This window comes from Vulpes lagopus, chromosome 9 (assembly GCF_018345385.1).
Source record: "Vulpes lagopus strain Blue_001 chromosome 9, ASM1834538v1, whole genome shotgun sequence".
NCBI classification, from domain to species: domain Eukaryota; kingdom Metazoa; phylum Chordata; class Mammalia; order Carnivora; family Canidae; genus Vulpes; species Vulpes lagopus.
This window is the reverse complement of record NC_054832.1, coordinates 25,807,643-25,833,887: the sequence shown is the minus strand read 5'-3', so window position 1 is coordinate 25,833,887 and position 26,245 is coordinate 25,807,643. Positions and strand designations below refer to the sequence as shown.

At 31.8% G+C, this 26,245-nt stretch overlaps 1 protein-coding gene across 3 annotated transcripts in view; it reads right to left on the bottom strand.

Moving 5' to 3' along the window:
• Window positions 1–26,245, bottom strand: part of CSMD3 (CUB and Sushi multiple domains 3) — a 1,188,176-nt gene that overhangs the window by 67,921 nt on the left and 1,094,010 nt on the right. For 2 of the 3 annotated variants that reach the window (XM_041769740.1, XM_041769742.1), the window contains 8 exons: window positions 25,559–25,672; window positions 21,112–21,300; window positions 20,587–20,733; window positions 17,768–17,956; window positions 13,059–13,244; window positions 11,308–11,502; window positions 7,620–7,793; window positions 635–808 (listed from right to left, as the gene is read on the bottom strand). In XM_041769740.1, the coding sequence (XP_041625674.1) occupies window positions 635–808; window positions 7,620–7,793; window positions 11,308–11,502; window positions 13,059–13,244; window positions 17,768–17,956; window positions 20,587–20,733; window positions 21,112–21,300; window positions 25,559–25,672 (1,368 nt within the window). The remainder of the gene's footprint in view (window positions 1–634; window positions 809–7,619; window positions 7,794–11,307; window positions 11,503–13,058; window positions 13,245–17,767; window positions 17,957–20,586; window positions 20,734–21,111; window positions 21,301–25,558; window positions 25,673–26,245) is intronic. The other variant, XM_041769741.1, reaches the window with a different exon arrangement.

The window sequence follows — 26,245 nt, the reverse complement described above, 5'->3', positions numbered from 1 at the left end:
AGAATAAGATGGATTTTGAAGCTAAAAGGGATGATAATTATTAATACCTTTAACCATTCACTTTATATATAAGGGAATTAAGGCCTAGAGCGATTAAATGATCTGTATTAGCTCATATAATTAGTAATGGAACTGAAATGAGAACAATAGTTCTTCATATCATGTCTGATGAGTTTTTTCTTCCCTAATTATACTCCATCAGGATCCGATTTTGATGTGACAGCTATAGCATAATAATTATTAGAAAGAAATTATCCAAAGTATTTTCCACTATAAAAAGTTTCATAAAAAAAGAAGTTTCATAATATTACATGATGACAATATTGATGCTGCTGCACAATGGTCTCAAGAAATTAAATCCTTATAAGTTAAAATTTGTCAAGAATATACCTTCTATATAGGAAAATACACCTAATACTGCTATAAATTTATATTAAATACTAAAATAGCTAAACTTATTTTCTTGTCTTTAAGATAAAACATAAATAATAACAAACATTCTAATATTTTCTTCTATTTTAATGGTTTTATGGATGGTTTTATGTGTGTGTTTGTGTTTATCTTACCTAAGAAAAAAATATCGGTAATTATATGAGACCAGAGGCTTCTAATTACTTCTGCCATGCTTACTTACGCACACAGGATGGGAGCTGACCAGACCAATTGTGATCCTGTTGACATATTCTCACTGAAGAACCAATCAATCGAAAACCAGGATTACATTGATAAACAACTGTGTCTCTGTATCCATAATTTTCTCCAATAACTTGACCATTCACAATGAGCTCTGGAATTCCACAGTGACCCGCTGAAATGGGTCAGAAAGTAATATTTTTAATATTGTGATCTAAGTTTTATTTGTGTATTTATATACATATATAACATTACCAAACTTTTAAAGTTTATTTACATGCATGCTACAAATAATGCAAACATGATAATATGACATAAAGACAACTATAAGATACTCAGCAAAATGCCAAATACTTAGGAGTTAAAAGAATGTGTTACTTAGAGTAACACTTGAGTCTAAAAGAAGTTAGAAACATTTCAATCTGTGTATAAATAAAAATATAACATATCGGGATCCCTGGGTGGCGCAGCGGTTTGGTGCCTGCCTTTGGCCCAGGGCGCGATCCTGGAGACCCGGGATCGAATCCCACATCAGGCTCCCGGTGCATGGAGCCTGCTTCTCCCTCCGCCTGTGTCTCTGCCTCTCTCTCTCTCTCTCTGTGTGACTATCATAAATAAATAAAAATTAAAAAATTAAAAAAATATATATATAACATATCAAAGGAATGCATTAAAAACTGTTTAGTGAAAAAATTTATAGTGTTAAATGGTTTTATTAGAAAGGAAAAAGTTATGCAATCAATGAGTTAAGATTCCATCTTAAGAAGAAGAAAAAGAGAAGCAAAATAAAGAAGAGAAAATAAAGCCAAAGTAGATGAAAGGATATATTGAAGATAGTTACAGAAATCAAAGAAATAGAAAATAGAAAAAAATAGAGGACATTACCTAAGCTAAAAAGTATTTAAAAATAGCAACAAAATTGCTTACCTAGCTAATTCTACTTAGCACACACACAAAAAAAAAGAGAGCAAAAAATTACCAATAACAGAAAGGAATGAAATACCACTAGAAGCTTACAAAAATTAGAAATAAGGTAATATGAAGGACAGTTTCATGCCAATATATTTAACAGTTCAGAAAAAAAGGGCAAATACTTTGAAAATTTTATACCAAAGCTGAAGTAAGATGAAACAGAAAATATGAATAGTCCTTTATTTATTAAAGTACTTGAATTCTTTTCTTTATAAAGATTTTATACATTCACTTTAGAGATAGGGAGAACATGCACATGTGCTCATGAGCAGCGGTGTGGGGTGCAGGAAGGGAGGGGCAGAGGGTGCAGGAGAGGGTCAGGCAGACTCCGTGCTGAGCTGGAGCCCAAAGGATCCCATGTCCCAGAGATTAGGACTTGAACCAAAATCAAGAGTCCCATGTCAACCTACTGAGCCACCCAGGTGCGCCCAAATTTTTTTTAAGTAGGCTCCACACCCAGTTTGGAGCCCAGCATGAGGCCTGAACTCATGATCCTGAGATCAAGATCTGAGCTGAGATCTAGAGTCAGACAATTAAACAACTGAACCACCCAGGCACCCCCAAAAGTACTTGAATTTTTAAAATCCTTTCCACAAAAAACACTGAGTGTCAAATATTTTTTACTGTTTTAACCAAACATTTAAGTTTAAAAAAAATTACACATACTCTTAGAAAATAAAAAAGAAAGGATTACTTTCTAATTTGTTTTATGAGGTAATCACAGCCCCAATAGTAAACCTGGAAGACATGAAAAATCAAGGTTCTTCATGAAAATAGATGCAGAACTCCATAAATTTTTAGAAAACCAATCTAGAAATATACAATAAATGAACCACTATAATTTGACAGAGTAAAAGAGATCGTGACATATAAACAGAGTAAATGAAAAAACAAATGGGATTATTTCAATAGATGAAGAAAAAGCATTTGACAAAATTCAGTAACGATTCATGATGAAAACTAACAATACATATAGAATGGAAGGGAACTTTTCAACCTGATAAAGACATCTGCAATATTATGATTTATAGGAAGAAATATATATTTGGTCTTGGTCCCTGTTTCTGGCACAAAGTTCTTAAAACCCTTGGAATTTCCTAAATGATGGGAGTGTGTGTGTGTGTGTGTGTGTGTGTGTGTGTGTGTTGTTATGTTAATGAGGTGGCTTTAGGAATCTTACCAAAGTATGGAGGCTGAGTGCCAGCCAACCATATGATTAGAGGTTTGGAACTTTAAGTCCCACTCTTTTAACCTCTGGGGAGAAGAGAAGGACTAGAAGATGAATTAATTGCCAATGGCCAATGATTTAATCAATTGTGCCCAAGCAATGATGCCTCCATATAAAAACCAAAAGTAGTTCAGAGAGCTTCTGGGTTGGTGAATACAAGAAGATTCAGGAGAGTGGGGATCTAAGAAAGCATGGAAGTTCTGCACCATTCTCACATAACTTGCCCTATGCATCTCTTCCACCTGGCGGTTCCTGAGTTATATCCCTTTGTAACATACCAGTATCTAGTAAGTAAAATGTTTTTCTGAGTTCTGCAAGTCACTTAAGCATATTAATCAAACCCAAGGAGGGACTGGGTCATAGGAACCTGTGATTTAGAGTCAGTCGGAAGCACAGGTAGTAGGCTTAGAACTGGCATCTAAAGATGGAATGGAAAGCAGTCTTATAAGATTGAATGTTTAGGGGCACGTGGGTGGCTCAATTGGTTAAGCATCTGCCTTTGGCTCAAGTCATGATCCCAGGCTCCCCTCTGAGTGGAGATTCTGCTTCTCCCTCTCCCTCTGGCCCTCCACCAACTCATACTCTGTCTCACTCTCTCTCAAATAAATAAAATCATTTTTTAAAAGATGATTCATTCATTCATTCATTCATTCATTTATTCATTCATTTAAGATAGAGCAAAAGAGAAGCAGACTTCCCACTGAGCAGAGAGTCTCACATGGGGCTTGATTCAGGACCATAAGAACACAATCCAAACTGAAGGCAGATGCCTAACTGAATGAGCCACCCAGGTTCCCCTCAAATAAATAAAATCTTAAAAACAAAAACAAAACCTGAACCTTTAATCTAAGGAATCTGATGCTATCTCCAGGTAGATAGTGACCGATTGAATGGAATCACAGGATACCCCATTGGTGCCCAGAGCATTGCTTATCGTTGAGAACTGAGTTCCTGAATGCCAAAAGAAATCTAAGAAAAACCTCCAGCTAACATATTTACCAATGAAATAGTGAATTTCTTCCTATATAGGGAACAAGACAAGGAGGTCCACTCTCACCAGTTCTATTTAACATTGTTTGGTTGGCCCTATTGCAGTGCAATACATTAATAGAAAGGAAGAAAGAAAGCATAAATTTGGGAAACCAGAAAATTAAAACTATTCTAAACTTAGAGGATATATATCTAGAAAAATCCTATTTTAAGAAAATCCTAAAACTAATAATTTAGCCAAGTTTCAGGATACTAGATAAATATTTCAAATAATTATATTTTTATATACTAGCAACAAATAATTGATGTGAAAATTAAATTAAATGGAAAATATAATTAAAAATGAACAATTTCACTTATAATACTAGAAACACACTAAACATTTTTAGCAATAGACAAACATGACCTCTATGCTAAAAATACAAAATATTGTATTACAAAGAAAAAAAAAGACTTAATAAATGAATGAACATACATATTATGTTTATTAATTAGAAGACAACATTCTTAGATGTCAATTCTCCTCAAATAATGTATGGATTCAATGTCACCCTGGTCATAATCCTACCATATATTTTTAAAAATAAAAATTGATAAGCTAAGTCTAAAACTTATATGAAATTGGAGAAGATATATAGTACCTAAAGTCATCTTAAAAATTAAGAACAAATTTGAGGGATAACATACAAAATTCAAGACTTATTGTAAAACCTAGTCAACAAATAGTGCCAGATACTCTTCCAGAAAAAAACAACCTCAACGTTACTTTGTTCATTATACATACAAGAATAAACCAAAGATAAATCATAGATATGAAAGTAACATCAAAAATATAAAGCTTATAGAAGAAAATATGAAAGAAAATCTTTGTGACTTTTGGCTGAGTAAAAGTTTTGTGCAAACAAGACACAGAAAGAAAGCAATAACCAGGAGAGATAGACTTTAAAAATTGTTAAATTTCTGCTCATTAAAAGAAGAAATAAATAAGCAAGTCACAAGCTGCAAGAAAATATCTATAAAACACATAATAATGAAGGCCTTACAACCAGGATATACACAGACTCCTACAGTTCATAATAAAAGCCAATTCAGTATAAAAAATACTTCACCAATTTACAAAGAAAAATTTACGAATGGCCAAAAAGCTCAAGAAATTGTACTATATCAGTAATCATCAAGACAATGCAGATTCAAATGCTATAAAATACCTTTATGTACCAAATGGAATGGATAAAATTAAAAGACTGGCTATACCACATGCTGGAGAAAATATGAGACAAGAACTATTCCGGGAATTTTACTCCTAAATCTCTCAGAGGAATGAATACATATGCTCACAACAAGACTTTTCCATGAATATTCATTGCAGCTTTTTTCATAATAGCCCAAAAACTGGACAAGGGTCAGGTGTTTATCAATATGGGATTGACCAACATGTGGCATATTCATATAATGGAATTTTACTCAGCAACTAAAAAAAAATAGTGATACACACAGCAACATGGAAAGATAATGAAAGAAGTCTTACACAGTATATAATTTATAATTCCATTCGTATGGATTTCTAGAAAGGGAAAACTAACATATGGTGAAAAAACAATTATTGTCTCAGGGTTGGGGGGAGCTGCAGATTGACTATACAGGGCCATGAGGAACCTTTCCAAGGTAATAGTAATATTCTATAACTACAAAGTGGTTTAAGTTAGACAGTTATACACATTTGACAAAACTCATCTAATTGTGTGTTTATGAGATATAGATTCCATTGTATATGCATTTTGTCATGGTATAAAAAAAGAATCAAGAAGAGTAAGGAAATATTCAATTCTTGGTAATGATATGCACACTGAAATGTTTAGCAAAAAAGTGCACTGTATTCTGTATGTTACTTTTAAATGCATCCCCCAAAATGAATTAATGGATTGTTAGAGGCCTGGAAGAACAGATAGACATGTGATAAGGAAATATGACAAAATGCTAATTGTAGAACCTAGGTGGTGGGCATAGAGACATCCATATGTCAAGTGTCACTGTCAAGTATTTCAACTGAAAAAACTCATAATAAAATGCTGGGGGATTAGGAATAAATATACTTTATTTAGAGAAATAATTATAAGCACTACTAATGGCCATTCTTAGCTGAAAGTATCTATGGCTATAAGGACAAGATTTTTTTTCAAACATGAGAATGACTGGGCTACATTAATCCTTGAAGTCAAGTTCAAGCATAAGATTTTATGATTTGCTTATTTGGCAATTGCACTTTCCCTCTATCCACATCTTTTGTACTTCATATTGAATGTCAACACCACATCCTCTGCAATGGATGGTGATGTTGTCTTCATAGACTGAGAGGTAACATATTCTTAAAATCTTCCTTTGTGCCCTATCTCTTCAAAAAACAGAAACAGGATTCTTAACAGGTGAATAAAACCACCCTCCATACGCAATATTCAATAAATAACACACAATATACAATAACAGCTCATCAAGGCATAAAGCCATAAAATATAATATTTCAAATTCAATTTACACATACATTTTTAAGTTTATATGTAGACTAAGTAATCTGTAATTGAAATCTGCATAATCAAAGTCAGTTTAGGAGCTATTAAAAATATTTTGAGTATTTAACCCTATATAAGAATATAAAGACTTCATTTTGTACCATTTTTATATATGATATTCTTACAGCTTATTCAAATATACATGCTCTGTAAAGAAACCATCGTTGCTAGGCTTCCAAGTATACCTATTAAATATGCCTAAGGGAGGATAAAAGGATTTTAATCAAAATCTCTGGCTATACTTTTTAAGTTTCAAATAATGATTGCATTACCATGAATATATTCAAGCTTACAAGTAAAACAGTATGTATCTAAATTGCTATAGACATCTTTTGCCCTGCCTCATAGTCTTAAATATAGTAAATATTTAGAGACAAAACTTGTCCACATTTAGCAATGCCCTGTTCATAATAATCAGAAATTCTTAAATTGGTAAACCAAATATTATTTCTTGTTCCCAACAGACAAGTGAATAATTATTAGAACAATTTTCATTATGTCTAATTCAGTACTTCCTGTCCTATCTTGAAATCATTTTGGAGAAAAATAAAGCATAAATCATATCATTCTTTTAATATTTAAAAATTACTGAAGTCTTTGAAAAAAGATAAAGCATAAATCATAATATTCTTTTAACAAGAAAGAAGGAAGGGCAAGAAGAATTAGCTGCTTCAGTTTCTTTAACTGAATAGGGTTTTTATTTATATAATGAATTAAAAACTCTTTTTGCCTAAAATCAAGTTTGAAAAAATATATTTAAAAAGTTTAATAGAAAGTAATATTACACATGTTAAAATCTTATGAAATTAAAAGAGGGAAAGATTTTAAATGTGGGAATCATTTTTCTCCTTCGATCATTACCTTAAGCAAATAAGTGAAAGGAGAATTGACTATGGTTTAGAATGAATTAACTGCTATGGTGATTAATCCAGCTGAGTATGCAGACATATAATTTTCAGCAATTAGTTTTCAACTTTTTATATTTTCACATGCCTGGAAGAAAATGTCTCTCCTTAATGACATAAGATTCTCATTTGAAATACTAGTTTATTAACTTCAAGAGTTATCTGTTTAATAACTTTTCTACCATGAGACATTTTTAAAGTTAAACTTAGCATCCTTACTAAGTCAATATAAATGATCACGTCTTGTTATGAAAAAAAGGGCTGCCTCCTCTCCAGAGGTGAAGGTTGGGGTATGGTTGATTAAAATGATTTAAAAATCTGTACCTAGGCACCTGGTTTCAGATCCACTCCAAAGACCTGAAGAAAGACATTCCCGTACGGCAGAGCCCACAAGCATGAATCCTGAATCACAGGTAAAGATAGCTGTAGAGCCATACGAAGTTTGAGTTCCAATCTTATTTCCATTTGGAGGTGTAGGTAGTTCTCCACAGGAAATAACTTGTAAACAAGAGAAAAATAAAAACAGTTGAAGACGTAATCAATGTGCACTTGTAACAAAACCATGCATTTAACATTTTGAATTCTCTATGATCTGACATATTCACAACTGAAATCAACACTTATAAAACATGTTTGAATGAATGTGAAAATGCTGAGAAAATAGATGACATAATCTAAATTTGATCCTCTTTGAGTTCTCATAAAACCTTCTGAGTGACAGCAACATGTAACGAAGCTATTTTTGCATCTTTGCTTAGCCAATCTGGTCACTCAGCAGGTTGTTGGAAAAGAAAAAAAAAAAAATCACAAAATGAGAGAAAAAATAATTCACTGGCCCCAAATATTTCTTTGCCTTATGAAGTGACACGGGAAAATCCTTTTGACGTTCCTGAGATAAAGTTTCCTCTTCAATCTGAAACAATGCTTAGTATAGGAATACCTCACCTTGGCAGATAGAACGCCTTTACAAATGGAGGGCTTATGACAACGCTATGATGAGTAAGCCTATGAGTGCAATTTTTCCAACAATATTTGCTCACTTTGTGTCTCTTGGTCACATTCTGGTAATTCTCACAATATTTTAGACTTTTTCATTATCATTATATTTGTCACTGTGATGAGTGATTACCACTCGCTGAAAGCTCAGATGATGGGTAGCCTTTTTAGCAATAAAGTATTTTTTAATTAGAGTACAGACCTTGTTTTTTTTAAGCATAATGCTATTGCACACATATAAACTACAATAGAGTGTAAATATAACTATATACACTGGAAAGTCATAATTTATTTGACTTGCTTTATTGCTATGTTAGTTTTACTGTGGTGATCTGGAACTAAACCTGCAATATTGAGGTAGGTTTGTGATTATAAGTAATTTTTGTTGAGCTCTCCACAGTCTATAAAGAAATTTACATGTAAAATATCATTTGATTTTCACAAAAGCCATTAGATAGAATTAATTTCAACATTTTGTTTGCAGGTTTTAAAAACTGAAAAAAGACATTGAGCCACTAGGTCATTTAGAACCCAGATCTTATGACTCCTTCATACTTAAAGACTATAAATGAAATGTCTTTCTTAAATAAAAAAAGAATAGTGGATAATGTTTATTGAGTGCTTATTTTATATCAGATTCTATCACTAGTACTTTAAGTAATTCTCAAAACAACTATGAGGTAGATGCAGTCATTATCTGAATTGCATGCACTAGGATAAGAACACATAAGTATTCTTATGTACTAGGATAAGAATTATATAAGTAATTTAAGTAAGTAATTTAAGTAATTTTAATAAGGTTAAACAGCCTGTAAATAGCTAAATTAAAATGAAAACCCAGTGGTCAAGCTCTAGAATGAAATACTTAGCCACAAGCCCACAGTGCCTTATGCTGGCTCTAGCTCTGGCTTTCAAATCTAGGCTTTAGGCTGTCATTACACAAAGAAAATTTGCAAACTTTAAATCATTGCATTACAATTTTAAATGTAGTGATTGTTTTGAGCTAATTTCTCTTTTTTTTTTTTTTTTTTAAATAAAGATTTTTTTTTTTAAATTTTTTATTTATTTATGATAGTCACAGAGAGAGAGAGAGAGAGGCAGAGACACAGGCGGAGGGAGAAGCAGGCTCCATGCACCGGGAGCCCGATGTGGGATTCGATCCCGGGTCTCCAGGATCGCGCCCTGGGCCAAAGGCACGCGCCAAACCGCTGCGCCACCCAGGGATCCCAATTTCTCAACAACCCTTTGAGAGATACCCCTATCCCAATAGCTATATTATTAATATTAGTAACACTAATATTTATATTATTTTAATTTAAAAGATGAATAAATGAAGAATCAGCAAAATTGCTATTCTTTCCATTTTCTCAATGAATTGCAATCCTTAGATTCCTTATCTTTCCCAACTCTTACCTGTAGGCAGGGACTTCATTTTATGTATCCCTTAAACCCTTTCACATCATAGATCATCCCTTAAACCCTTCTATATCATCACAAAAGAACCAAACATTTGTTGAAAGCCTGATTAAATTAAAATTTTATTGCAGACAATTTTTTCCTAGCTCCCTGAAATACCCCTATCTTACATGCTTGTATAAATGAAATAATAGTGGAAGAACAATGAAGCTAGAGGAAAAGAAGGTTTCTAGGAGAAAATGTGAAACAATAGGGAAAAATTTTATAAGTAGAGATGCAATATTTTAGAATGTCACAAGTACAGCTTAGTCATCTATTTTTGAGATTTTAATTCATCAATATGATTATCTTATAAAAAATGGTAACCCCTTATATGGATATTAAAAAACAAATTGCAAAATAGAATATTCATAAGTAAAATAATAGTAGATACTTGTGTACTTATCACATTTATGCCACTGTCTGCTCTGTTGAACTTCTTAGTCATCATAATCATAATCCTATTTTGACTTCTGATTCTTTTTTAGTTTATTTAGATTATGTTTATGTCATAAATGCCATACAGTTGTATTGGACACAAAATGAAAGAATGCATTTTCAGGCTAGCATATTTCTTGGCACAAAGTAAATACTTAATAAATATAGGGAAGGAAGTTCAAAGGGGCTTCAATAAATCATCTGAATATCCTATGCTCAGTTAGCTTATCTATATCAGACATCAGTCATTTAATTATAAGAATGCATGGAAATAGAATAATATGTGCAAATTGATTCAATAAATATTTATTGAGATCATGCTGTGAATCAGGTTCTAGCTGATATTTTCAATATAATATACCATTAAATATTTATATTAACTACAAGATAGGTATTATTGTAATTTTCTAGTTTAAGAAATTTGGGACCAGAGAAAATAAACATGACATAATACAGTGATTAAGAGCTTGGACTGAATCTCAGTTCTCCACCATTTATAGGCTGTGACTTGTGTGAAATGATTAAACCCGGGGCTCAGTTTCCTTTTGATAAAATAAGTGTAATAATATCAACTATTTCGTAGGATAGGAACTGAGCAATAAATGAATTAAAACATGTAAAGGGCTAAAAGCAGTGCCTGGCAAGTTGTTAAGTATACAATAGGCATTATCAGGTTGTAGTAAATGGTAGACTTTGAATTCTAACACAAGATTTCTGTATCTAAAGCCCATGCTTTTTTCATGACCATTTACTCAAAAAAATTAAAGAATTTTTAAATTTAATGAGGATAAATGACCTTTTTAATAATGTTATCTTGGAAAAAAAAAAATAATGTTATCTTGGGTACTTGAGTGGCTCAGTCAGTTAAGTGTCTGCCTTCAGTTCAGGCCATGATCCCAGAATCCTGGGACAGAGTCCCACATCACACTCCCTGCTTTGCTGGGAGCTTCCTTCTCCCTCTAACTCTGCCTGCCACTCCCCTTGCTTGTGTTTTCTCTCTGTGTATGTATGTCAAATAAATAAATAAAATCTTTAAAAAAATAATAGTATTTGGGAAAGGAAGTGATCAAGCGATTCAATCAAGAATAGCTAATAAAATAAGTTTAGCAGAGTGGATACTTACTTTGGCAATATGGTCTTTCATTTCTCCAACTCCAGGTACCATTAGGAAGACATTCAATAGAAGCAGGACCTAGTCCATGATAACCAGGATCACAGCTGAAAACTACCTTAGTTTTGTATTCATAATGGGAGCCATTCACAATTCGCCATCTTCCATGTTCCAAGGTAAAAGAATTGATGCTTGGACATGTAACAACTATACAAAAACCAAGAACATTAATATTAATCATTCTTATCTGTTCTACTTTTTAACTGTATATCTATCACCTTCTTTATACCACCACTACCTTAATTCATTCATTACTGTGCCAAAGTGCTTTAGCATTTTTAAAAATTTATTTTCCATTTTAATCTTTTCCATTCCCCCAATTCTATGGTATTTCTGGTAATTCCTTGAATATGTTCTGCTATTTCACACTTCAAAGTCTGGGTACCTATTTTATTTACCCAGAATCTTTATACTGCCTTACCTCTACTACTCTCTTTTTCTTTCCTTTTTTTTTTTTTTTGGATTATCATATCCAAATTTATTTCTTAATACAGAAAGACATGAAATGTATTTTAGTAATGAATCATTCCAATTATATTAATTTGTTAAAATTGCCTCTTTTCTTTGAAGTTGACTTAAAAGTATTCTTTTTGAAATTTTTCTTCCCAACTTTTATGAGAAACAAATGACAGGATGTAGAAAAACGGAACTCTAGTACAAGTTGGTGGGGATGTAAACTGGAACAACCATTATGGAATATATTTGTAGAATCAGTATAGAGGATCCTCAAAAAATTAAAAAGAGAACTATCAGATGATTAAGGAACCCCAATCTGGGTATATATCCAAAGGAAATCAGGGTCTTGAAGAGATATCTGCATGCTCATGTTCATTGCAGCATTGGTCACAATAGGCAAGATATGGAAACAACCTATTCTCATTAATTTAGACATTTTGGAAGGACCATATTTTGAGGAAATCTGTTTTATGAAGATGGTGTTTTTGTGCAAGAGTTGTGTTATAATTTGGCTAATTCAAAATTTGTTCACCATAATATAAACAGAAGCATTATTAAACACCTATGTTAAGATTGCACATAATTTAACAACTTTCATTTTAAATGAAATAGCAACTAAGTTGAAATGGTAGTATTAAGTGAGAATAAGTAAATGTAATATAGAGACAAATTAAAAACCTATTTAAACCAACAATTTCCAATTCTTTTGCTACCAAATATTTTAACAGAAGTATTTCTATCACCATTACATAATATTCATTTATCTATTAAAGTAGTAATGAAAGCAATGAGAATGTTCTAAATGCAAGTAACCTGAAGAATACTGACAAAAGTTGAAGGTTATGGATCATCTCAGCAACATCTTTTATCATTATAAAAATCAGAGCTGAATGTACTAGGATATAGTTTTATTAAAAATAAATCTTTAAATTTTTTCAGGGCCATATATAGTAAGAACATGTTGACTGATGGATGATTTTTACAAAATGAGCAAAACTTTGTTATGTAAAATAAATTGACTTTAATTTTTAAATAAATATTCTGGAGTTTCCAAAAACAAGTGAAAAGTCCTTATACTGTCTTCTAATTGTTCATAGTATAAGACAGCTTAATTAACCTTTATTTCTCTCTCAGATGTCACACTTCATTTCAGGGATTAGTTATAAAATTTGAACAATACGTAAAATTTTAAATCATACAGAATGCCAATAGATACACAGATGACACCGTTTCCTTAACACACATACCAACACAGCGAGGGGTCTTGTTATGATTGCTCCAAGTTCCATCTGATTGACATATGGCAGTGGTAAGTTCCTTAGATGATAATCTATATCCATCATTACAAAAATAGGTAACTCGGGTTCCTACCAAGTAGTCTGTTGTGAGTATTCCTCCATTTGTTGGAGCTTTAGGAATCCCACAGGAAATTGCTAGAATGAATACATGTACAAAATCATAGAAACAGAAAAATTCTTAATTTAGTAGATAAGTCTCTTAAATTGTAAAGCATATAAAACTGTTTGGGATTTTATTAATTCCTCTGAAACAATTTCATAATATCTCCCAGAAAAGCCTTCCCAAACCATAACTTTTTGAATAATTTATTTCAAACTCCTATTGAATGTGTTTTTAGATTGGTGAATTCATACATTATTATTAATGCTTTATTTCTGGGTTTTTTACTTGGTTTCTTGTCAGTTGTGTGTATTGTTATTAGCATTCATACAGGTTATATGAGAATGAAAATTGGGTAAATATAGTGTATCTATGGCTAATCTATAACTGGGCCACCACATAGGAAGTTTGGTCAATTAATTTGGCGGAAGATTATTAAAGACTGTAAAGGTGTTGGTAACTTATACTCATCAGAACTTTGGCCAGGAATACAATGCATAGATGCACAGATTTACTTTAACTAGAAGCTGGATACTGCTTTGTCTTTGGTCCAAACTCTATGTAGTTGGGCACCAGCCGTAGAATATCATGTGTATTAACATGTTTATTAAGTATAGGGCCTGCACATATTGTCTTAAAACCTAGGTTGAATCATTCTGCATTTCATTGACATGTCTTAGAAGTCTTGGTTTTCATCTATACTAAATCTGATTTACGTGTAATTAGTTTTACCACAATGTGATAATTACAGTAAAAAATTTTATTTATTATATATTAGGCATTTTCACATCTTATAAATTCAAATGACTATACAGATACACTCTAAGATTGATTGTTTGCCATCTTTGCTCTACAAGTAACACAATTTGTGTCTCCAAAAACAAACAACAAACATGCTTTCAATGAATATAGTTGGCAGCCAAACCCTGATTAAAATGAGATTATTTGTATCTTTTATATCATATTCAGATATATATAAATACTTGTACACATGTCTGCACAAAAACTAGTGTATCTGAATGTGGGTATAGCTCCAGAACCTGCTGGAATTATGTAATATCTGATATATGTACTGTATTACTTCCATAAAATAAAAAAATGTCTGAATTCTGAAATATCTAGTCTTCTAGGTTTCCTATAAAATATTCTAGACTTATAACTACATTTTTCTTTTATCAAAAGAAATAAAGAACAGAAAGGTATGAGTTTGGTTTTAGTAATTACAGACCTGTGTTCTAGTTATCTTTTATTTAAACCTAAAATTGTTTCTATTTTTTTTTTTTTTTTTTAGAAAACCTACCATTTAGGTGTTTGATTTTAATTAATCCATGTGAATTTCACTATGAAGTGAAATATCTTAGTGAAATCTATATGAACACAAAATTGAATGGCAGACTCCTTACTGGTGAGCGTTTTGATCTTTTGTAATCTGATAACCTGCAAATTATGAACAGCAAAGCAGTAACATTGACTCAATAAATCATATAAGCAATCTCATATAATTATGTTATTATCCCTGCTATTTAATTATAGAGCCTCCAAAATCATGTTGCAAATGTAAATGGTTCCCTGATGTCTGTTCAAGCAATGTTGATATTTCCACTTAGGACTTTTGGGAATTTCAATTTGTAATAAATCATCTCCTTACTGAACCCCACCAAAGACTGTGTATTTACTGCTTCAAAAAAATCAACTATATATTATTGGAGTAGTGTAGGTTGAACTTAGATCAAAGTATAAAAGAAATAAAATTTTAAAAGATTCCATATATGTAGTTAGTATAAAATGGCTATATTTTAGACCTAAGAAAATGGCAACATGCTCAAATGATAGGACAATCATGCCTGTGAGTAGATTACATCTTAACTTCTCAGCTATAGAAAGAAAACAAGTTTAAAAGAACCATCACCACTGAGTGATTGTCACAGAGGCTTTTCTACAGAGCTCTCAATAGCACAGATTAAAAGTGAGGCAGGGAATGCAAAGAAACTTTCTACATAACACTGTACAATACCCAACTGCATAGTGGGATGAGACTGGTCCAATCCCTGAAGGAGAGGAAATCAGTGATGTGTAGTTAAATAGATAAAACACTGACCCAAATTCAACTAGATATAGCAGACTAAATTTTCCTTTACTGTGCTCACATTGTGTAACTGTTGCTCAAGTAAATATATGATAGGATGTATAAGGAGACTGAGGAAATAAAGATTAAAAATGAAGAATTTAAACAAACCTGGAACACAACAAAAATTTGCATTATGTGAATAGCTCTTTCCAATTACATTTAACCAGTTCATTGTAATTAGCTAGGCTTAAATACGGATAGGTCACATACAACAAAGGTTTTTATTAACTAATTAACCTTTTAAAATGGTTTCAATGATAATAAAAGATCAATTTTGGAAACGGCTCCTTGGATCATAATTATATTATCATTTTATCATTTTACTATGCCGAAAATATGTTTAACTGCATTTTGATTTAACTATTCTAATTATAGAACTATTTTAAATCGAGAACAATGAAAAAAATGACACCATATGTAAATATCTTATTATCCATCAAAAATCAATGAAATTATACAACTGACTATATAAAGCAGTTTCAAAATTTCATGAAGTTTAGGATATTTTTGATCTTGGGGATCCCTGGGTGGCTCAGCGGTTGAGCGTCTACCTTCCTTCCATTCAGGGTGTGATTCTGGAGTCCCAGGTTGTAGTCCCACATCGGGCTCCCTGCATGGAGCCTGCTTCTCCCTCTGCTTCTCTCTCTCTCTGTGTCTTTCATGAATAAATAAACATTTTTTTTTAAAAAAGGATATTTTTTATTTTGACCAATAGGCTATTATTTTTACTAAAGATTTCTTAAAGATTATTTTATATATCATCTTATATATCTATGTACACATTACACAACAGAAATGTACTAGTTCAAAGTCAGATCATTTTAATATTTATTTAATATATATGGTTTAGAGGTTATTTGTTATATTTTTTTTAATTCCCATGATTCTGAAATTATAAGATCAAAGATTCTTTTCCAAACCACTTCTGGAAAATACTAAGAATTTGTGAATACTATTCATTACTCGAAGAAAAGCAGATGTTTTGATAGTTTTCTAAAATCTATCTATTCAGCATGAAGTCAGCTTTTTCAATGTTGATAACCCACTAAGGTTATGACTTTTCACAGAATTCTAATAAGTGATTAATGTTTCCTTCATCAACAGAATGAGGAAACAATAGTTCTTTCATTTCTCATTTATTTATACATGCCTGTGAGAGTTATCTTTTCATGAATTAAAATTACAGTTTAATAGGTAAAAGAGCCCATTTCAGATGTTTGGTAATATCTATGCTTATTTTAACTAGCTGTTGTTCAATTTTAAATTTTAATTGATCTATTTTATATTTTATTTGTTTTATATAAATTCCTTCTGATAAATAGATTATAGGTAAGACCCATTATTTATAACTGAGAATATTCTGTATTTTTTAAATGAGGGTTTTTTGCTGCTTAATACACCTCTACATGCTGGCAAGAATAAATACAATATAAATTTAATTTAATATGGACAAAATAATGTGATATGCTAAATATTAAAAAATTTTTACAGTCCAATAACATTAGACTTCCTTGTTAACTTATGTTGCTCTTCTCTTTATGACTATGCCAAGCTAAGAGATTAAACTACTTTTTAAAAACAAAATCTAGTTCAAAGATCTAAAATATGCCATTTGTTGAATAAGAAGCTTGTCATTCTATTTACTGTAACAGGATACAAGGCTCAGAAAGTGCTTCAGCTGTTAACAAAACACAAATGAAAAGGAAAGACATATCTCTGTTAAGTTAGCTAAACAGGGAAGAAAAATGTAACATGGTGCCTGGCTACATTCTCCTCTTTTAAATTTGTTGCTCTGAGAACACATTTTTGCATGCTCAGAAGGAGAAGTCTTCAGTGACCCTGCCCATTAATCCTCTCTTTCTCTTTGCAGACTCCACACTAATGCAATCTCCAGCTCTGGATCAATTATTTTCTGACAACAAAATAATGGGAATGGTAGATGTGTGAGTTAAGGGTGTACAGGTGGGGGTGCCTGGGTGGCTCAGTCAGTTAGGTGTCAGACTCTTGCTTGTGGCTCAGGTCATGATTTTAGGGTTGTAATATTGAGCCCTACATGGGGCTCTGTGGTGGGCATAAACACCCCTTAAGATTCTCTCTCTCCCTCTGCTCCTCCCCACCCCACTTGCTCATGTATGATCTCTCTCTTTCTCTCAAAAATAATTAATAATAATAAATTTTAAAGTATGTACAGGTGTATGAGTGGTTAGAGTCAAGGCATTAATCACAACAAATGAAGAATAATAAAACAACATGTCTCACTATTCTCAAATTTATCATTCTGCATTTTTAAGTCTTATTTTCAAAAGGGGCATCTATGGTATGCTTCTGAGTATTCATATTTTTAGAAGTTTCAATGACCAAAATGAAAAAGTTAAACGGGGTTTATCTTTTATTAATGTGTCTATCCATTTGGGGGATAATATACTTCACCTTGACAAGCAGGGACCGGCGCATCCCATGCATGATACCCGTAGGGAGACTTTCTGCACACGGCACTGCTTTTCCCCACAAGTCGGAACCCTCGGTCACAGGCCCAGCGGACCACACTGTTAAGCTGTCCACCTGTCTGACTGATAATGTATCCATGAGGCGGAGATTCTGGTGTGCTACAGTAGAAAGCTTTTCAAAAGACAGAAGAATCACTGTATAATTAATGAATCAGAAATTCTTTATAATCCAGCGTTGTAAAAAACTACAAGTGAATACTAGTATTTAGAATAGGCTAATTGTGGGGACATGTGGGTGGCTCAGTGGTTGAGCTCTGCCTTTGGCTCAGGTCATCATTCCAGGGTCCTGGAATCGAGTCTCACATCAGGGTTTCCACAGGGAACTTCCTTCTCCCTCTGCCTATGTTTTTGCACCTCTCTGTTTATCATAAATAAATAAATAAATAAATAAATAAATAAATAAATAAATAAAAATAAAACAAAAGTAAAATAGGCCAATTGCCACTCAGGTGAATTTTATGTCCTATGAACATCATACAATTTTCTATTCTCTTGGCAATCTGTTGACAAACTTTTGGGAGACAAAACTAACTCTGAGGGCAGCCCCGGTGGCACAGCGGTTTGGTGCTCCCTGCAGCCCGGGGTGTGATCCTGGAGACCGGGGTTCAAGTCCCAGGTCGGGCTCCCTGAATGGAGCCTGTTTCTCCCTCTGCCTATGTCTGTGTCTCTCGCTCTCTCTGTGTCTCTCATGAATAAATAAATAGAATCTTTAAAAAAAACAAACAAACAAAACAAAACTAACTGAGCTTTTTATCACCACAGAAGTCTTCTGTATTAAAATATACATATTTTTTCCTTAACATCTCGGTGGTTCAAAAGCTCTACAAATACTTCAGTGAATTTTGGAGGCTGTACTTCTCATCATCAGGAGGACCCAAATGCCACAATCTTGGTAGTAATATTTTAGAACATGTTGTTTACATGTAACTTTGAAGTGATTTCCAGACACCTAGATCATGTTAGGTCACACATTTTATTTTGGTTAATGTCTAAATAGATAGACTGCCACACACACATTCCATAATCCTCTTTCCCAGTTTATTAAAGAGTTTCCATGCTGTCAAGAGTGCTTACATATGGTGATAAAAATGTCAATAAAATAAAACTTTCTTCATCTTCTGAAGTCTGAAATGTCAAAAGATAATGTCAAATGGCTTTTTCATATATATGTACTTTTAAGACTATTCAGCCTGGCAGGATCCATTTGCCCTTTGAAACTTCAATGTATTCATCTGAGAAAAATAAGACTTTAGGGGTAACTAGTAAGAAAAAGATTGGGCTTGGAATGTATATGTCATAACCTGTTATTTCTAAAGGGAAAATATACAATCTGTCAAGTTATTCTTGGGGTTAAAGTGGTGTTTTCAAAATTTATCATGAATATCAACATAAATAAAGACTATGTCTATAATGTAGACAATTTATTCTTATAATTGGTTTAAATAATTTCCCTTTAAGTTATTATAATCATTAAAACTACAATTTAATGTGCTGACTTTTAAATTCCCTCTTTGGGCACAAATTTAATAAAAAGACATTTATACAGCTCATATGACAGAAACATAGATCCAAATATGAAAAAAAAATTAATGACTGGGGCATATATTTGAATTTTTAAAAACATTTCTTCTTCGCATGACTAATAAAAGTTTTTTAAAATTTTCATACAAATCTATTGTAGGATAAAACTTGTATACATATTAGTAACATGATGTCAGTGACAAGTCAATTCTATGTAAAAGAGGAATTCTTAATAAATTAAAATCAAGCTATCATTTTGCAGTTTTAAAATCAAAGTAATTAGACAACAGGTGTTTTATTTGCATATGATATAAATGCAAATTTATATAAATTAGTAAATATGGAAGTTTATTTTAGGAACTAAAATTCAAAATGTATTGAAGCCTATGCCTAGAATTGTTTGGCTAGAATTGTTTATAAAATATTTATACAAGTAATTTTCAGCTGAACTGATTAGCAATGACCCATGGCTGGGGGAAACTTGGTCTGAGCACTGTATAGAAAAAGACACCTGATTAGTTCTGAAATATTCTTTTACAAGCACATACCCATGCCTCTGACATGATTTAGGAAAAGTAAAATTTAAAAAAAAAAAAAGGAATATAATCTTTGAACCTTGAAGAACTATTTATATTCATTTATATATATATTCACTTAGTGAAAAGAAGTAATGACAAAACAATTCTTTTTTCAAAACTAAAGGTTTTTAATGATGTCCGGTCATTTCCCTTTGAATATTAGACTTATTTATCAAGTATCATGAATAGATGGACACTAATAAAACAATGATTTTTACCATTGTATGTTTATCTTTTGTTTGACCTTATAAGCAACTTATTAAGTAGGTCAGATACACACAATTGAGTGACAATGTTATTATGTGTTGGAATTCAAGGGAAACAAATCTTTTTTTTTTTTTTAAGGGAAACAAATCTATTGAAGAAAAAAACATTGAAGATACCAGTTTAACTAATAACCAACATATAGAAGTCATCAATACCTAAGTGATTTTAATCATTTCCAAAATCCCAAGAGAGATGTACAATTATCATGACAGTGGAGACATTGAGACCGAGTTTATATAAATTACTCAAGAAACTTCAGTGGAGGAACTGATTTAGATTCATGTCTAATTGAACAGTATCTGTGTTTATGCTCTGTAGCCACAACCACACTGAGGATGTAGGTAGGATGTGTACTGAAGTTCGAAGTATCACATACCTATATATCTTATCCGGAAGCCTTTTTTGTTATTACCATGATCTGCTGACCACTGGAGAAATACTTCATGACCATTGCTTGTTATATTAAAAGCAGATGAATAATCGCCGCTGAGGGAAATAAGCACTGGACTTTGAATATTTGGTCCTTTGAAAAGAAAATTAGACAGGTTAGGCATAACTGAATAATTATGTTCCAATTTATCTTTAATATTTTATAAATTTAGAATAGTATTATACATAGTGACATTGCCCCAAAACCAATTTATTTCATCAACAGTAACTTAAAACACAGTATCTTTGTTTTAAACAATTAATTTCACAGCTGAGGTATCTACAATTTGTAAAATAATGTGCAAACCACAGTTTTCACATGGTATGTAGAGAAACAGGATGTGGATACTTCTAAAAATAACTTGAGAGAAAATAAAATCATATAAGCAGTTGTTTACACTGAAGGTCTGCATGTATAACTAGAGTATCTGAACTGAATTTATGAATATGCATAAAAATAAACCATGGTTACCATCATACACCTGAAGAACATCAAATTCCTTTTCTGTCTGGAAGAATTCTACAAACATGCTGATATTATATCCTTTTTCTACTGAAATGCTCCAGGCACACATTTGAAGATTTGGGTAACTGTCAGGATATCCAGGGCTTAATATGACTCCTGTAGAATCTAGTCGTAATTCATTGGCAGGGCAGAGCACTATCAAAGAAAGATATCATTAAATAATGCCAGTGTTTTAGACCTAAGTGAAAACTGCATTTTAAACACCTGGTACTCTGCTTTCAGGTTTAATAAGTATAAGGGAGACAATACCTTGAATTATGTGTTAGGAGAGATAATTTGTATTAAGCTTGCAGTTCAGAAAATGGAGGAATGACCCAAAAATTATGGTACTGATTTCCTTTTTTTAAATTATATCGTAGATGCATTACTTTTCTGTATAATAAATACATAGCTAATTAAAAGCTAAGACATTTATCTCCTTCAATTTCTTTATACTCTTTCCCTACTTTTCCTCTCTAGTGATGTCCCCTCTCCCTGCCTCTCCTGTGTATGTCTTCTTCAGTCCTTTTCCTTCCTTATTTATTTATTATTTATTTATTTATTTATTTATTTATTTATTTATTTATTTTTTACTCTTTTCTCTCCTCAAACTTTAACTCACTCAGGTATGTAGGGCCAGACAAGAAACTGTACTTCTCAAGAGTATTCATTCCAGGCAAGGCTACTCCTCATCTCAGAAATGTGGGCAAGCCATTGAAGATTTAACACAATTTTAGGTTACCGATTATCATTCAGTTCTTTGTGCAAATGAGCTAGGCTTGGAAACACCAAATATAGTCGCTGGAATGTAGGTTACTAGATGAAAGATTTATATATTCATCATTTCCTAGATAGAAGACCATGAAATATTTTGAGTTATAAAGTCTCCATGTAGTATAAGGATGGAAAAGAATAAGCAAACTAGTAGATTATGGCAACATATAATTGCTCTTTGATGAAGTTAACAATTTGAAAATAAATAATTCAAAAATTATAGCCACCATAACCAATATTGATATTTGGATATTGACTATAGAATATAGCATAGTTAAATATAGTAAAAATGCAGCACAAAATATAGAATGTAGTAAAGCTAAAATATATAAGAGTTGTTTTCTTTTTAAATTTTTGGGCTTTTACTTCTGTTTCTTGAACTTCAGTATGAAATTTTTGCTTCTTGGATATGATTTGATGATTTTTCAAAAATAATTAAGTAAATGGTAGCAGGTCATTCTTAGTCTAAAAAGAGAAACTTAACCATTGTTTTTCACAAAATGACAAACTAATAAAAAAATTACCTTGACAGCTGGAAATAGAATGGAAAATTTGAGTCACATAAGAAGAACAATCATGATATATAGCTATATATAGTGAAATGTTAGTGAAATGATAGACATCTATAACCATATGAGAAATTGAAGTTAAGTTTTAAGGAAGAGTTTACTTAGTGTGTGCCCAGCTATTTAATACTTCTGGAATGCTTAGCTAAGTATCTTTTTTGGTGACTAAGCTCATTACTTTATCACTAAAACCATTTAGCAACTCCATAATTTGACACAGCCTTCCAAGTTCAGTCCTTGCCTCCTCCCCAACTTTGTTTCCTGCTGCCCGTCCACTGAAATGAAATGCTCTGAACATATTGAGGAACTACTTACAGCTTTATGAACTCTGTACATTCCTTTGTGCTTCTGTTTCAAATGTCCTTCTTTCATCTGCTGAATTTGAAATGTTAGTGCATTTTAATGCCTAGATGAAGTGTCTTGTCTTTTGTGAAATATTTCCTGACCTCTCCTTCATCAACCTGAGCAGAATTGTTGATTTCTTTCTTGGTGTCTCCGTAATGGATGCTTCTATTATTGCAGTTAGCAATTTTGTGGATATTTCCTTATATTTTTTTTGGTCTCCCTTTCTAGGCTTTGGTTATTGAAAAGCAAATGCCATGTCTTATTTAATGTGTTGGACCCAATATTCTTTTCTTTTTTTTTTTTTGGGACCCGATATTCCAAACTGAGCAAAATATTCTGTATTACTTTTGAAAAATTGATATGATTCAATATGATATACTATAAATAAACAAGCTATTTTCCTACTATCCAATACATATCAAGAAGTCCAATAACTATGAAGAATAAGAGAAATATTTATTGTTAAGACACTGTGAAGCGCCTGTGGTGCATTATGTCGCTTGTCACAACAACTTTAGAAAGTGTGTACAATTTTTACCCCCATTATACATCTGAGGGAATTGATGCTCAGAAAGTATAAAATGGACAAAGTATCACAGGTTCAGCTGGATGAGCCCCACAATTTTAACCATCAAATATACCACCCATTTTACTCCATTTATATCAAACTCTTTAAAGAGCAACACATTTAGAATTGCTTCTCATATTTTAGGCATGATACAGGAAACTAAAAGGATAAAGAGAAGAATAACAAAATTGATGCAGCCCCTTTTAGGAAAAGTGAAATAATAGAAAATAATTTAAAATGGACTAATTAATTCTGACAGATCCAAAAAGAATGACTATTTTATCAAGCTTATGAATTAAAGAAAAAAATGTCAAGTCAGAGTTTTGGCTTAGAGTGCCTAGTCAATTAATTTATATAGAAACACTGTAAGCTAATTCTAGGGATGATTTATTACTTTTTAGCTTGTATACAAGTGTCATTACGAGATAAAATTAGTTTTTTTTTTGTATTCTCCATACTACATAAATAGGAAGAGATGCTATTATTTATCTATAGGAAAATCTGACTTTAGAAACAAAATATTGAAAATCTGAGAGATGAGAGATTATTTAATGGTTTAGTTATCTGGATTGTTTTAAATTAGAAATTTATTAAATTGGGATCCAGATACCAAAAAAATTAAGTGTTGCTCTCCAAGAGCTCACAATGTATTTATATTTTGGAATCAAAGAAGTCCTAACATGTAACAGGTTGTTCACACATCCCTGTGTCTGCCTAAGTTATTTTTCCATGTAAAATTTCCCAAAAGGCTAAAATTCTATCCTCCACTTTCACATCTCTAGATGTCTGAATATGTATCCTACATAATCCTAAGTGGCTAAAAGGTAAAGAGGAAATTGAATGAATGACATTTAAATATCAGGATTACAGATGATAGACTTCAGAAAATCCAAACAACCTCAAGATGTTCTAAAGTTATTGACTTTAGAGCAAAGAAAATTTTCATATTGGTATTGTTTTTTTTTAATTCCAAACATGTCTTTCTGTAAAGCCCCTTGTGAAAATCCTTCCATTTTATTGTAAGGATTCCAATGAGGTAGAATATTAAATGTTAATTCCTACTTATATCATGTTTGGAATAATAAACAATATTTTTATTTTATGTTTATTTTAACAGCTAAGGTACAGCACAGGAAACAGATTCCCATTTCTCATGAATAAATTCCAATGAAGGACATTACCCAAGAATATTTGGGGAGGGACTATCAACTTCAATTTTATTCAAACTAATCAGTATTTATAATTAGTAAAGATGTGGTAGTCACTGTTCTGGGCCCAAGTGAATAATACAAATTAACAATACATGATCTGAACATCAAAACTAGTTTTGGTCCATGAGGGTCTTGCTTTGTAATCCCATGGTGAATTCCTTGAAGTCTATACTTTTCTTTTTAACTTCTTTGTCTTTGTATATTCATCTGTCATTTGTACCACCATTTGTCTATCTTTGTTCTATCAAAGTCTCACTTACCATATGGAACCAAGACTCAGGGAGCAATGCTTCCGTCAAGCTTTGCCTGCCCCACAAATAGCTAAACATGACATGATTTGATAGCCCCCTGGACTGTTTCCTAAACACTCTATTGCTACCACCTGTATGGCTGTCATATTCCGTAAGTCATGTTACCTTCATAGTAGTGTCATTTATAGCTTGTTTTTTGTTTGTTTGTTTTTTACTCAAACCTTCATACTTAACAGGTGCTCCATTAAAGTTTAATGAATTTATGGATTAGAACAAAAATTATTTCAAGTAAAGGCAATCAACAGTGGAGCTTTTATTTAAAGGTGATTTCTCTTATTTTCCATCTCCATTTCTACCCCTCACAGCAAAATTAATTTAAATAAATTGAACTAAAAAATAAAAATAAATAAAAATAAAAAAATAAAAAATAAATTGAACTGACTTTGGGGTAAACTAAAAAAAAAAAAGTAAACATTGGAAGAAAAAATAATTTTTAAAGTTGAATCCTAGAAATAATGTAATAAAAGATATCACATATGAGTTGTATGACCTTTAACATTATGGCCAGTTAAATATTTAATATTTGTGTAAAACACTTTTCTCAATTTTGCCAGTATAAATCAAACATAAAACAAATACTTGAAGATAAATAATCATAAGAATTGGTACCTTAAAAAAAAAAAAAAAAAGAATTGGTACCTTGACAAACTGGAGGTGCTCCATCCATCTGGAGTCGTTCTCCTAATCTGCATGTCAGAATTGCATTGCCGACCAAAGTAAATCCTGGAAGACACTGATATCTAATAATGTCACCTATTAAAAAAAAGAAAAGAAAAAGACAGAAGGGAGCTTCAGATAGCCAACAAGGTAATGGTAAAAATGAACAGATGTTTCAATTGTAAAATCTGTAAATATTGTAGAACATTTTTTTTCTTTCAGTGATTTTTAATCAGTATAAAATTCTATTAGTTGTCAGCAGGAATAATATTCAAAATACTGAAATACAGCCACCTCATAGACACTGACCAATCAGAACTGAAGCCAAAAGTAAGTTAGATCTAGTGTGCACTAGTTATATATAAACAATAGTAATAAGGAAACAATCTAGTTGGTATAATAAAGGTATTCATTAAAAATATATCAAGCAGTTAAAAGGATTCAAAATTATTGATTTTATATTAAAATTAAATTTACAGTAGGCATTAATATTTTCTAAGTTTCTCAGCCAAAATTAATATCATAATGATAAGAGTTTATGATGGCAACATTCTTTTGTTACACCACTTTTCAAAATGTGAGACATTATTGAATTTCTACCCTAGTTTCAAAAGGACTTTATTATCAAATTGAGCATAATCCACCATTTGTTTTCAAGGATGTGCAAAT